Source organism: Beta vulgaris, chromosome 2, assembly GCF_026745355.1.
Source record: "Beta vulgaris subsp. vulgaris cultivar EL10 chromosome 2, EL10.2, whole genome shotgun sequence".
In the NCBI taxonomy this organism is placed as follows: domain Eukaryota; kingdom Viridiplantae; phylum Streptophyta; class Magnoliopsida; order Caryophyllales; family Amaranthaceae; genus Beta; species Beta vulgaris.
The window spans coordinates 43361450-43375485 of NC_079203.1; the positions used below are offsets into that span (position 1 = coordinate 43361450).

Consider the following 14036-nt stretch of genomic DNA (forward strand, 5'->3'; position numbering starts at 1 on the left):
TGCTTCATTAAAGGCAGTCATTCTATATATTTTTGGTTCCTTCCCTCCCCATTTTTCAGATGGTACAACAATCTCATTAAAATCTCCGATGCAAACCCACGGCCCATTCACAGTCTCCGCAATATTCTCAATACACTTCCATAATTCAAGCCTACCTTTATGTTTGGTAGGTGCGTAAATAGCAGTAAGTGCAAAACTAAAATTTAGGGAGTTTACCTGGACAATGCCGTGGAGAGCCCGGAATTCTTTCCTTATGGTTGTGAAGGATAACACTCCCGTGTTCCATAAGATCAAGATTCCTCCTGTGAGACCCACAGGTTCGACCAATTCTGCCTCATTAAAAGGCAAATTTTCGCAGATTTTCAGCGTGTTTTCTTTTCCGATACGAGTTTCCGAGATAATCACAAGGTCAGGATCATGGTCAATGGTTAATTGGCTAAGGTTTCTACGAAATGCAGGCCTTGCAATGCCTCTAGCATTCCAAGCAAGAATTTTCATGTCTTTTTTAATGGGGCTTAGTTTCTTCAACTCCGGATGGAGTTCTTCGTTGCTCAGATTTTTTTTCTCCTTCCATTCTTGCGTCTTCAAGCAGAAGAAGGAGTTTCGGTTCGCCCTTATCTTCATCACACAAAGTCTCCCTGTTTTCTTTGTTCTTTTCCCCCACTTCAGAGATACCGACAGTTGGTTTTCTACCCTTGTTATTGTTGCTAACTTGAGGGTGTTTGTTGCGCTTCCTGAGATTATTTCCAGCCAATTTGGAGTAATATTGAGGAGTTCTCTTAGCTGCGGAATTACGGGAACTGGATCTACGAAACTTTGAAGCTCCCATGGAATTGTTATCATGCTCTGAAGCTTCTGGAGTTTCTTTATGTACCACGTCATCATTACAAACAGAACTGGGCTTAAGTCTTCGATGTCCGAGAGCATCGGTATGTGCGCTGGAGCTAGAACGCCCGGGTTGGAAGGCATTGCCATCATCATGTTGATAAATGGTGGCGTTACTTCCTCTGGTAGTAGTAGAGCTTCTCGGATCGTGTTTTTCGAGATCATTGCCCAACCCGGCCTCAAGTTCAAAGGTTTGTAAAAGTCTATCATATTGATCCAAGTGTCTGGGAGGGTAGGAGATGGTGGCGTTATAGAGAGCTGAGAGGATCTTTGTAATGGTATAAGAAGAGGATTGGATGGTAATGGAATCGGTGGGATTGTGAAGGTTTTGGTTGTGGTTGGATCTTGGAGGAACTTGTTTAGTTCCTCGATTTTCTGCCGGTTGTGACCCATTAAAGCGAAGGAGTTTTCCCAGTTCATTTTCTTCTGGATTTTTGAAGATTTTTGTTTGTTTGAGATTTGGGTGAAAAGTTGGAGCTTGTCTGAGGTTTAGGGTACAAGACGGCTGTGAGGATGTTTTAGGTTTAAAAAATTCAGTTGGGTGGCTAAGATCATTTCCCATCATATCCAAGGGTTGGGGTGATTTGTGGGGTTGTTCAATGGAAAGTGTCCAGGTGTCGGTACCCTGTTCGTGGCTTTCTGCCAATACATTAAATTTATTGGCACTATTCCCAGAAAGTGGCGTGTGGGGCTTCTTCTTTTCCCACACTTGGCGGGAACTTACTGTTTTTGGTTGTAATGTATTTTTTCTCTTTTGAACTTGTTGCCATTCTCCGTCTTCTTCCTCCGGCATATCCCTGAATTTTTTCCCGGCGCGTTGGTCCACTTTCTCACTTGATTCATCTGCTTTTATTATTCTGCAGTTCTTTTGTACGTGGCCAAGACTATTGCAACCTTCACATCTTAACGGCCAGTCCAAATATGAAATTTTTTGTTTGACGTTGCCCAGCCAGATGTACTCTTTCTGATGTGATTCAATGTCTAACAGCACTTGAAGTTTTCCAAACCTCATTTTTTCTTCTTTTAGCGCATAAAGATCCGCTTTGATGAAGGTACCTAAGTTATTCCCTATCCTCTCCAGGAAACTAGGGGTTTGGAATTCCACAGGTAGGTAATGTAACCCAGACCGGATATTCGTTCGTTTTCGCTAGAGAGGGTTTGAATCCAGGATACCATTTTTGGATATGAATAAATATGTTTGCCAAGAACCATGGTCCGTTCTTTACAATTCTATCAACATCCTCTGAGATACCAAACTTGAATATAAAGAACCCTTTCCCAATGGGAAAACCTTAGAGAGGGCCTTTTGGCTTCCATATTTTTTTCATCGAGTTTATAAGGAATTCAGAGGAGAAGGATTTTCCTACCGGCTTGACAATGATGGTGTCATTCCATTTTTGACACAGATCGTGGTATTCGTCGCGGGAGATTGGGATAAAAATTTCAGAGTCTGGGTTAAAGTTTTTTGGTGGTTCAGTGGCTGAGGGTGTTTCCAAGGGTGGGTTTTTGGTCTGTGTAGTTTGGGTAGGTTTTTCGGAATTTGAAAACAACGCTGCGAAACTGCTTTTTTGCCTCGTAATCGGAGATTCGGGAACGCTCTGGTTCTCACCGGTGCTATCCACTTTGTCCGGTGGTTCAGGTTGAGGGGGTTGTGTTTGTGGGGTTTGGGGAGGGGGCATTCTCTCTCTCTCTCTCTCCTACCAATAAGAGGGGGTTTTGAATTACTCTTTAACAATTTCTCTCCACTCACAAATAAGCTATTGTAGTACTACTACTACTTGTTGTAGCTAACACTCAAAGTTGGCTGGGCACTCTTCCAATGGACAAGCAAAGCCCCTATTTATACTACCATGATCTACTGCTTATAATGTGGCCTTCACACATCCTACTACAATTTTCTACTAAGGTGGGTTACAATATAGAAGGTGGTGAACCTAGCTAGTAAAATTTTCTACTCTATGCCTTTATTGAGTTGGTAATAATTGACTCCATCATACTGTAAATTTGACAAGGGGCATTCATCTAGAAGCTAGGAGAGAAAGATAGTTGGTGAGTTTTAACAACTCTATTTATTTTTATCTAAATCTTATATATATTTAATCGATTTATAACTCTATTTATTTCAGATATCCTATCCTATATTGGCTATATATGTATATATCCCCTATGTATATATACACTTGCCAGTTTGTTTTATAATCTCTCTCAAGTCTCAACCGTGCTCACAACTCACAAGCACATAATACTTCGATATACCAAATTAATTCGCCGCTTCTTCTTTTCTATCTGTTTTCTTCCTTCTAATAAATCAAAAGAATGGTAGAAATAAAGGAACTAGTGATGTTGTTTGATTTTGATAAAACGATAATTGAATGTGACAGTGATGATTGGGTTATTCAGAATCTTGGTTTCACTGAACTCTTCAATACTCTTCTTCCTACCATGCCTTACAATTCTCTTATGGTCAGTTATCTCCCTTTTCTTTAAGTTCTTTATTTTTAGTGCGATTTTTATTTAAGTACATCAATCTTTTTAATAGATTATACTATTAAACTATTAAAGATTATGATGATCAAATATAAAGTCAGTTTTTGTTTTAAAGATTTCAAAATTCATATGATGTAGGTTAATAATTAAGTTCAAAGTAGTCATATTATTTTAAGGGTTTTAAGGGTTATGCTATATGCAGTCCTAAGGGCGGCATATAAGACATAAATACATTGTTTAAAATGGAAATTAGTTGTTAATTTATGATAAAAGTTTGCATTAATTTATATAATAAATGATCAATTAATGCTTGTTTTTTCTATTTTTAGCTTCTTATATCAGCCCTAAGGACTGCATTTATCTTTTTCCTTATTTTAATCATAACTAATTTGAAAATTGACAATAATTTACTGTATTGTAATTTTTTAATTTCCATATAGACCATATGAGCTGAGTTAAAATTGGTATTAGTATTGCAAACTAACGCTTTTTTCCACTTGAAGGATCGAATTATGGGGGAACTTCATTCTCAAGGAACAACGATACAGGATATTGCAGAATGGTTGATCAAAGTTCCGTTATCTCCTAACATTACACACGCCATAAAGTCGGCTTATGCTTCTGGGTAAGTATTAGTCAACCCATGTACTCGTTATGTATTTCCCTTATCTACGCCCTCTATCAAACAAGTACTGTATTTAGATGTTCGGAAAAAATTGGGGTTGGCTTAAATGGTGTGCTTTTTCATCTTTCGTAGTAATGTTTACTTATCAAAACTAGTTATACTATATGTTTCTCAGGTGTGATTTAAGGATTGTAAGCAATGCAAATACATTTTTTATCGAGACAATTTTAAAGCATAATGGAGTGTTACATTGTTTCTCTGAAATCAACACAAATCCGGTATCTATTGAAGAAGATGGGAGGCTTAAAATTCTACCATATCATGATTTTAATTCATCTTCTCATGGGTGCAACCTCTGTCCTCCCAATCTATGCAAGGTACATATGCTTCGAATTACTAGGATGTGTTATATTCAACTTATTTTGATTTATCTGAACAAGTTAATTAAAACACTACCTTTTATTACTATGCACAAATTTGCAACAGTGTAATGAACCCTATAACTAGTTTTTTTTTCGTGCGATACCTTTACAATAAACAAATATGTTATTATTTTTAAATCTCATAATTTATTTTGCTACTTTTCGTATGTTTTGTCCATTAAGAAAATGAAAAGTTCACATCGTCGTAAAAAAGAATTGAAAGGTTTGAGTCTGAAAACAATACCTTAAAAGGAATGCGGTAAGAGAATATGAAATCAATATTCTCTTGTAAGTTATGTAATAAGAGTGTTAGAGATGTATATACTTGTTTAAGGCTTTTTAGTTAATTATAATTATTATAAGACTTCATCATATTTTATTTGAAACATTAGACAACAAAGTCATAGTGTATATGTATTGATGGTTAACTCTTACTTTTTGTTTCAAAGGTCACGTGTTCGATATCTTACACTTACACATTTTTTTTTAAGTGAGGAGTATACATAATTACATAGACATAAAACATTTGCATTAGAAATTTGAAGAGTGTCATGTGACGCATAGGCTTTCTTTTGCACATCTTTTAATATATTTGTATAGATTTAGGCTATGTTTAGTTCACCTTATTTTTGCTTATTTCAGATCTAATCAGATCATATCAGAAAAAATAAGTTCAGATCAGTTCAGTTCAGATCATGCTTATATTTAAAAATCATTATTACTATTAAATATCTTTCAATATATATAAGTAAAAATTACAATAATTGAATATTAATAAAGTACTCATTGACGAATCAAACAAGACCCCACATGACTATATTTTTTCTTTTGAACTTCAAACATCTAAAGATTTTTGCTGATGATGACAGGGGTTAGTCCTTAGAAGAATTCAAGCTTCTTCAGTCAAAAAGCGATTCGTCTACGTAGGAGATGGCAAAAATGACTACTGCCCAAGTTTAAAGCTAACAACAATAGACTATGTGATGCCAAGAAAACATCTTCCTCTTTGGGATGCAATTTGCAGCGATCCTACTCTTATAAGCGCATCGATTCATGAATGGGAGGATGCTAATGAACTTGGGAGGATGTTGATTAATCTAATTAGTATTTTAATGATGAAACCAAATCATGATCTTGCATTTGAAGATTATGTATCAGGTGATTGCAAGTCTAGCTATGATTCTGCACATGGGTCCTCTTAGAAGGTTGTCCAACTCTCTAATTCCTCTACGAGAGGAACATATAATTGTTCATACCATGAACAAAATTGAGCAATTTTTTTTACTACGGTTTCTTTTTGGTGAATTTTTGTACTCCCTCCGTCCCATAATATAAGTCCTGATTCTGTTTTTAAGGTAAACTAGAATCTTGTTTTATTTAAATAAAAAGATTCATTTTTATTGGGAAACACTTACATTGTTTTTTTCTTTTTAACAAAAAATAAAAACTTAACATTAATATTGCATAGTTTAATGTGTAGAGGAGTTTAATGGGTTATGAGATTCTATTTTATCATTAATAATGGTGCATTGGAAGCTGAAATTATGAGGACTTTTTGGGAGTTAAATTATTTTGATGAGGGTATTTTGGGTATAATTATTGATTGAAAATAGAAACAAGACTTATATTTTGGGACACTATAAAAGGAAAGGGGACTTATATTATGAGACGGAGGGAGTATAATATTATTAATATAGTAACTTTTTATGCAATATTTGACAATCAGTATTAAAATTTATTTATTAATCTTTGATTTCTTTTTGAAACAAATTTACTTCAACTATTTTCAAAAGGTCTAGGAGGAATTCTATATGTTCCTCTCTAGGAGGAATTAGTAATTTCCCATATTTATTTGATTCAAAATTATTATTTGCTTAAAAATTTATGAATTGGTATTGGTTATATGTTTTTAAAGAGCAACACTAGTGACCCTAGCTTATTTGGGCAACTTTTTCTTGTATTAAAGAGGAGCAATTTTAGGCCCGGTTTTTTTTGCCTTATTTTCAATTCAATATTTTCAATTTAGTTCAACTCAATTCGATTCAGTTCAGTTCAACTTAATATTTTAATTATTTTTTATTTATTTTTAATATTGCTAATATTATTATTGTATTATTATTAATATTATAATTATTTTCGTATTACTATTAACATTATTTTTATTTTATTGTTATTATTTAAATGAATTATTATTATTGTTATAATTATTAGTATTATAATTATTTATTATTATAATAATAATTATTATTATTACTAGCATTTACATCACCACCAATAACAATTTAATAAACAATTTAATAATCCTCGTCTATATATTAGCACGACAAACTCTATTTATAATTGTTTAAGAAAATTGAATTAAATACCAACAGGTTGATGGTCATATTGATCCCTCGCTCCCCTTCGGTTGGAAGTCTTCCTTCTCCTAAGGCTCAATTTATCTCCTAGTTTCCCCTACCCTAGAATTGGTTTAAGTTAAAACTAGTTATTAGGCCCGGGCTATGCCCCGGGTAAGAAAAAATTTCATTTATTAATATAATACTTTATGATAATAACACTAAATACAACTTAGCCTAGTGGTTAAAACTTTAGTATATGTATTTGAGGTCTCGGGATCAAACCTTATACTATGCAATTTCTTAATTTTTTTATTGTACATGGATTACATGAACTAAAACTCCTTAGCTAGAGAGAGCGCTACGTGGCACAGTTTCTTGTTTTCGCACGCCTTTTAATATATTTGTATAGATTTGATGGATCGAAACTTGAAAATGGTAAAACTTCTTTTGATTTTACAATCCTTAATCATCTTGGTAACCTTTGTCTTGCTGGGGCCAATGCTTTGACCTATTAATCATATAGTTTACTCGAAGTGTCTTCCACCTGGTCTAATTAGAGGATTGAGAGGTAATTAGTCAAGTTAACCACTAAATTTCAACTTTAACCAAAATAAACATTGGTTTTAACTTTTAACAAATGTAGAATATTATTCTACCCAACTATTAATCTATTATATAGTACCTCCATGTTTTTAATTGTTATGCTTTGACATTCTACATTATTCATAAATTTCATTTTGACCATCATTTGTGATTTATAAGTGAATAAAAACATAGTCATGAAGGTGGAGTCTTGTTAGATTCGTCTTAATGCGTATTTTATTGACGATTTTTCTAACCTATGCACCTAGTGCAAAGGTTAAGATTTATCTATTAAACAAATTAATTAACTAAAATAGAATATCCACTAGTGAAAAAAAAAACACAAGAGTTGCGGTGCAAGGGCTGCATTTTTTGAAAAACGTAGCCCTTAATAGTGAAAGGCTTCGATTAGCACAAAGAACGCGCCCTTCATATACGAAAGGTTGTGGTCAATGCAAAAATTGCAGCCCTTTTAGTGAAGGGTTGCGGTTATCGCAAAGATTGCAACCCTTTTTCATTAATTTGGTGAGCTTTTTTATTTTGAAAGTAGTTCGCGGTGGGCTTAAAAGGTTCATCCTTAGGGTTTACGATCACAATCTCACAACCTCACCATCTCCTCTCCCTCATTCTCTCTCCTCTCTCATAAATTTCACGACGTAAACCTCAACCACCACCACAAATCTTCACCCCAGGCCACCACCACAAATCTTCACAAATCTTTGCAGCCCTTCATTTTTTTGCCGAACGCTGCTACGGCAAGGGTTGTGTGCCAAAAACGCAGCCCTTAGGGTTGTTTTGACCGCAATCCTTGCGTTTAATAGTTAGTTTACTTATTAATATATATTTTATCTTTTCTTTAAATCAAACCAAAATTATCATTAATATATACTCCCTCCGTCTTTTATTAGTTTACCCCTTTTGCCTTTTGACACTATTCACATACATGACTTTGAGTATATCTTGTAATTTGTATTTAAGGAAAAATATAGTCATGTGAGATCTTATTGGATTCGTCTCAATGTGTATTATCAAAATATCAACTTTTTGTAATTTTTGCTTATCGAAAATTAGAGATATTAAGGTTCAAATTAGTATCTCGGCAAATGTGCCCCAAAGAAAGGGGTAAACTAATAAGAGACGGAGGGTGTATTTAACATAATTGTAGGGAGGATATTATATTTTAGTTAATTAATTTTTATTTAATAGATAAACCTTAACCTTTGCACTAGGTGCATAAGTCAGAAAAACAGTTGCTTTTTTAAATTTTAAAATTACAAAACTAGAGGTATTAGTTCTTAAAGTTTGTGTTGGCACATGTGAAAGATATAAGTGTAACAATTATTTGTAAATGGATGAAGTAGTTGACAATGTTTTTTTAAAAGGAAAGCAGATAAATAAAAAACATTAGTCATGAGGGGGACCACCTAATCTATTATTTTAAAAAATTGAAGTACAAGGATAGATATAAATAAAAAATAATTAACTAAAATATCCGCAACTCTATTTGCTTCCTTGTAAATGTGATTAATCGCTGCTCCAACTAGTAAAAGACTGCAACGTAACACCACATACTTTCGCTCCGAGTTTTTCACGTTATTTTTCCCTAAACTTGTGTGCTTTTAGAATTGAAATTATTTAAAATATTATTTTCAATCAGTTTCAAATTATCTTCCAAAATTATAAAAAAATTGTAATATTTTAATTTAAGTTGTGTTATTTATATTTTATGTTATTATTTAGTTTATTTATTATTGCTATTTAGACGCGTGACTTTTGCATCATTATTTTTATCGCATTGGCCGTTCTTGTGACGAACTCTTAGTCCGCCATAACTCGTGGGTGTTGTGTGTGAGTTGGCAGGTTATAGGGAGGAAAGTGAAGAGTTTGAGAGCTCATAAGTTGAGGTTTTCCAGTTTTTGTAACCGCTCCACTTACTGTGCCATTATCCCTTCTCACCTAATGATTGTATTGAGCTTCCAAAACCTCCCAAAAATCTGATTTTCAATCAAAATTTGTTGCACCCTTCATCATCATCACACGCCATATATTCGAACCCTTGGTGATGATAAAATCGCTTCTCTTCGTCACCAAAAATTCAAGCATTTGGCTACTACCTTTCATCATCATCGTGGAATTAAGCTTTAAACTTTGTTCTTAGGATTATAGGAGATGAATTGGAGGATTGCTAACCCCGCGAACGAGGAGCACGCCTAGCGTTGTTGATTAACAACACACCAACCGTTGTTCCAAGTAATCCTAGAATGCTAGATATTACGGTTGCTTTTAGGATAGGAAAATTGGACAGGAATAATCCCACTTTCGTCCGATCTGCCAAAAATAATCCCACCTTTGGATTATTTTGAAATAATCCCATATTTGCTTACTAAATCGATGTTTTGGTTCCAGAACTTGTAACTTGGCAAACCGGTAAACCAAGTTAATTTTTTATTCCACCCCAACCACCAGGCCACCACCCCCTTTCTTTCCCCGTCGCCGATTCTCTCTTCCTCCTGTCTCTCTTCCCTTTCTCTCTCTCCTCGAATCGCTTGTATATGTTGTAGTGGTTGTACGATCTCTCTCTCTTCGAGCGATGGTCGTGTGTGGTGGTGGTGGTGGTCGTCAACAATGGTGGTGTTGGGAAAGCTCGGAGAGAGGAAATGAGAGGGGGTAAAAAGATACGAAGGGAGAAGAGATGAGGAAGAGTGCTGAGGTCATGGGGCGAAGGGGAGAAGGGGGAGGGGTGGCGGGGTTGGCTACACGCGAAGGGTCAGGGGTTTGCAGGGGAACCAAGGTGGGGAGGGTGTCGTGGGTTTTGGGTTGGGGCAGCAGGGGACTGGGGTAGTGGTTAGATTTTGAAGCGGACTGAGGTGATGAGGGTGTGGGTGGGGTTGGGTTGTGGTGTGGCAGCAACAAATTGGGGTAGTGGGGGGTCAGGTTTTGCAGCGGGATAGGGTAGGGGTAAGGGTGGGAGAGATGAAAGAGATGAACATGGAAGGGAAAACCGGATAAATGGCATAAGTAACTTGTTGTTACCGGTCATTATGTTCCTGGGACCAAAAAATTGATTTAGTAAGCAAAGGTGAGATTATTCTAGAATAGTCCAAAGGTGGGATTATTTTTGGCAGATCAGGCAAAGGTGGGATTATTCTTGTCCAATTTTCCTTTAGGATAAGGTTTAATTGTTAAAAAATATCTGGGATTTCTTATTATATGATGATGTTAGAATTTTTGTTATGTGTCGTGTGTATGTATTTGTGGGAGGAAGAAGATTTTGTGTTTAGTTGTTATATCAATTATTGTAATAATGATACATACATATATACCTGTTAATTCTTGTAGATTATGTTTTAGGATGCTTGTTTTATTTTGTGCTTATTATGATTATTATCTTTGATTATGAATGGAAACTTTTTTATACTTGAATTTTATGTGTAAGTGTGTGTTTTAAGTTGGAATGATTCTTGGCCCATGCAATTAGGGCAACAGAATAATAGCATCCCCAAGATATAAGGTTCCCAAAATATATTTGTTTTAATTGTTTGAAGAAAATACAAAAGAAAAATAATTGGATCAATAGTGACACTGTAAAGGAACGAACAACGAAAATATGAATTCAACTATTGGTATCACCAAAATTCATTACAATATTGTTGTTTAAACTTTTGAAATTTGTTCTCATTAGATAGCTGTAAAGACAAACTTCATATCTTTTTTGAACTGCAAATGAAGGTCCAATAATAAGAAAGTGTAGAGGGCTCTTTTTATATAACTTTTATTTACCCATATTTACCCTGCACTAGTTTTGAGAGTTTTGATCACGTTTCGATTATGTAATTTATGCTGCTATGAGTCTGTGTCATTTCGTGTAAACTATTTCTCGTTAAATTTGGACAAGTTTGAGCCACTGATTGTCCGGAGTTTTACTCCCAGTTATGTTAGGCGCATTGTTGTTGCTCCAGATGCAACGCTAATGCATTGAATGCATGAGTCTTGCACCGAGCACATGCACCGTACGTAGAGGCGTAAGCTTATATGCCAATTTATTTGTTCGTGTGTTGTGAGCGTCAATGTTATTGTCGTTTCTGCGGTTTGTTGCTTTTGTTGAATTGGAAATGTTATTTGTGCTTGGTATAATCATGTTATAAGTGATTTATTAAACTCTAACAGCAAACTCTAAACTCTAACAGCTAAACTCTAAACTCTATTTGCCAAACAAGGGATCTTTCTCAAAATGTGTTATGCTATACTTCATTTGGTTTTGAATGTATTTTTCGAGTGAGAATAATTTTGATCGGTTGATTATTGTCTATTTATTCATGAATCTTTATGCTCGATTCTTTGATCTTTTATGGATAAGATGAAATAAACTTGTCATTAACTTGTTTATGTATTGTTGTTGTAACGATGTGTTGGTTTCTTGGTTATTAAATCTTACTTTTAATGCTATAATTGATTTTGTCTATTATAGGAGAATTGTTTATAGTTATAAGGGCCTGTTCTCTTCGGCATAAAACAGCTGAACTGAACTGATCTGAACTGAACTGAATTGAACTGAACTGATTTGAACTGAACTGAACTGAACTAAACTGAACTGAACTGAATTGAAATGAACTGAACTGAAATGAATAGTGATATGTGAGAGTAAAAGTATTGTCAAGAGCTGAACTTAACTGAACTGAACTGGTCTGAACTGAACTGAACTGAACTGATCTGAACTGAACTGGTCTGAACTGAACTGAACTGAATTGATGAACTGAACTGAACTGGACTGGACTGAACTGAACTGAACTGAAAATAAGCTGGGGAGAACAGGCCAATATCTGAGGGTGTATGCGTAAGTATGAATATTGTTGTTGCTGTTGTTGGATTTTGATCTTTACATTATGTTTATGAAGGTTTATGAAATCCATGTTTTAATAACCATTTGGTGAGACTTAGTTATATTTGGGAGTTTTGATATGTACTTACTACTTGTATATGCACGCGATGCGTGCGTCGACAATTTTATGTAGTTATATATAAATGGATATGTTTTTTTTATCTAAAAATATTTTGATAGTGATGTAAATTATTTTGAAGTTCTTTTGTAGATGTTATTATCTTTTTAAATTAAAGGTGGATGATTTTTAACTGTTCAATACCGTCACTGTAAAATTTGATCGATGATTTAAAACATATTTTTTGAACTTTGTAAATATGAAATATTATGTTATCACGATATATTGCTAACTTTTTTTGGATGAAGATTTTAATTGATTTCGTGAATTGATTGTGTCAATCTAGTTTGTCAAGTTACTAATGGTATTGCATATTCCATTTTTGACCTACTCATATGGCAAGTTTCATTGATTCTCATTTTTCAATATTTTTTAAAAAGAAAATCATTGTTTTAAATTATTAGAGGGTATTTTAGTCACTTCAAAAAAGGACACCACACCTCCTCCCTTGGCTTATTATATAATAGAGATTATACTTTTAATTTGATGAGAAGAATGAAGTTTTTATGATGAGTTGAATTACTTGGGTTACAATTCTATTTTTTCAGCAAATTTGGGTATAAGGTCGTTTGGGCATCCTTATTGATATTTTTTATTTGAAGAGTTATTTAGATGGATTTGTGATTTTTATTTTTGAGAAGTAAAATATCCGGTAGGATATGTGTAGTTTTTGGTAAAAGAACATGTCAATCACCTAGGTTGCGATCTAGGGTGTTACCTAGGTTAATTGTTGTCGTCTAAGAGGTCATGAAGTACGAAGGTGAGTACTATCCTGCATCTCGAGTTTATCCGTTCTTAAACAAAGGCAGTAGGAAATGTAAGCCCATAGGCTGTCTGGAGGTTGCGATCTGACAAACCTTAGAAAGCGTGTTATGGGGGTGTTTGGCAATTAGAGTTTTAGAGGAAAAAGAGAGTTTTAGACCAGTTTTAGAGTTATGACTAGTCAAAAACTCTAAAATGGGTGTTTGGTAAAATAGAGTTTTGGAATAAAAACTCTCAAAATGAAAAAGCTCCTAATAACTCTTTCTTTAAAGGATTAGGTAAAAGTATATTTAATGACTTTTTTGCCTTTCATAATAATACTATACACATGTATTGAAATGTGTACAATTTGTCATTTCACACAAACACATGTTAATAAACTTTTAACAATTAGTTAATTAATTGTTACCGAACATATTTACAAAAGAAAATTGTCAAATCAGCGGTCAAATCTGTTGAACAAAAAGTTAGAACTCTAACAGCAAACTCTAAACTCTAACAGCTAAACTCTAAACTCTATTTGCCAAACAAGGGATCTTTCTCAAAATGTGTTATGCTATACTTCATTTGGTTTTGAATGTATTTTTCGAGTGAGAATAATTTTGATGGGATGATTATTGTCTATTTATTCATGAATCTTTATGCTCGATTCTTTGATCTTTTATAGATAAGATGAAATAAACTTGTCATTAACTTGTTTATGTATTGTTGTTGTAACGATGTGTTGGTTTCTTGGTTATTAAATCTTACTTCTAATGCTATATTGATTTTGTCTATTATGGGAGAATTGTTAGTTACTCCCATGTGATTGTGGATTACTTGTTTTATATACTTTTGTAAATGGAGTTGCAAGCTAGACACATTTCTTTTTATAATAGTGATGCATTTAAACCCTTTAGAGTGACATATTCGTTTCGGGTAATCTCCACTATCCACT

General features: G+C 34.2%; 1 protein-coding gene across 1 annotated transcript; it reads left to right on the forward strand.

Annotated features, from left to right (window-relative positions):
• The first annotated feature begins 3021 nt into the window (after window positions 1-3021).
• LOC109134396 (inorganic pyrophosphatase 2-like) lies at window positions 3022-5705 on the forward strand. Its single transcript, XM_019248126.2, has 4 exons — window positions 3022-3348; window positions 3876-3997; window positions 4173-4374; window positions 5289-5705. Exons 1-4 carry the CDS (start codon window positions 3202-3204, stop codon window positions 5619-5621), a joined length of 804 nt encoding a protein of 267 aa, XP_019103671.2. The 5' UTR covers window positions 3022-3201; the 3' UTR covers window positions 5622-5705.
• The last annotated feature ends 8331 nt before the right edge of the window (window positions 5706-14036 follow it).

Excerpts from the sequence above, each read along its gene's own strand:
- LOC109134396 (XM_019248126.2), top strand. The coding sequence starts at position 3,202 with ATGGTAGAAATAAAGGAACTAGTGATGTTGTTTGATTTTGATAAAACG. Across the intron at positions 3,998-4,172 it reads AAGTCGGCTTATGCTTCTGG|GTGTGATTTAAGGATTGTAA; the intron begins GTAAGTATTAGT and ends TATGTTTCTCAG. Across the intron at positions 4,375-5,288 it reads GTCCTCCCAATCTATGCAAG|GGGTTAGTCCTTAGAAGAAT; the intron begins GTACATATGCTT and ends TGATGATGACAG.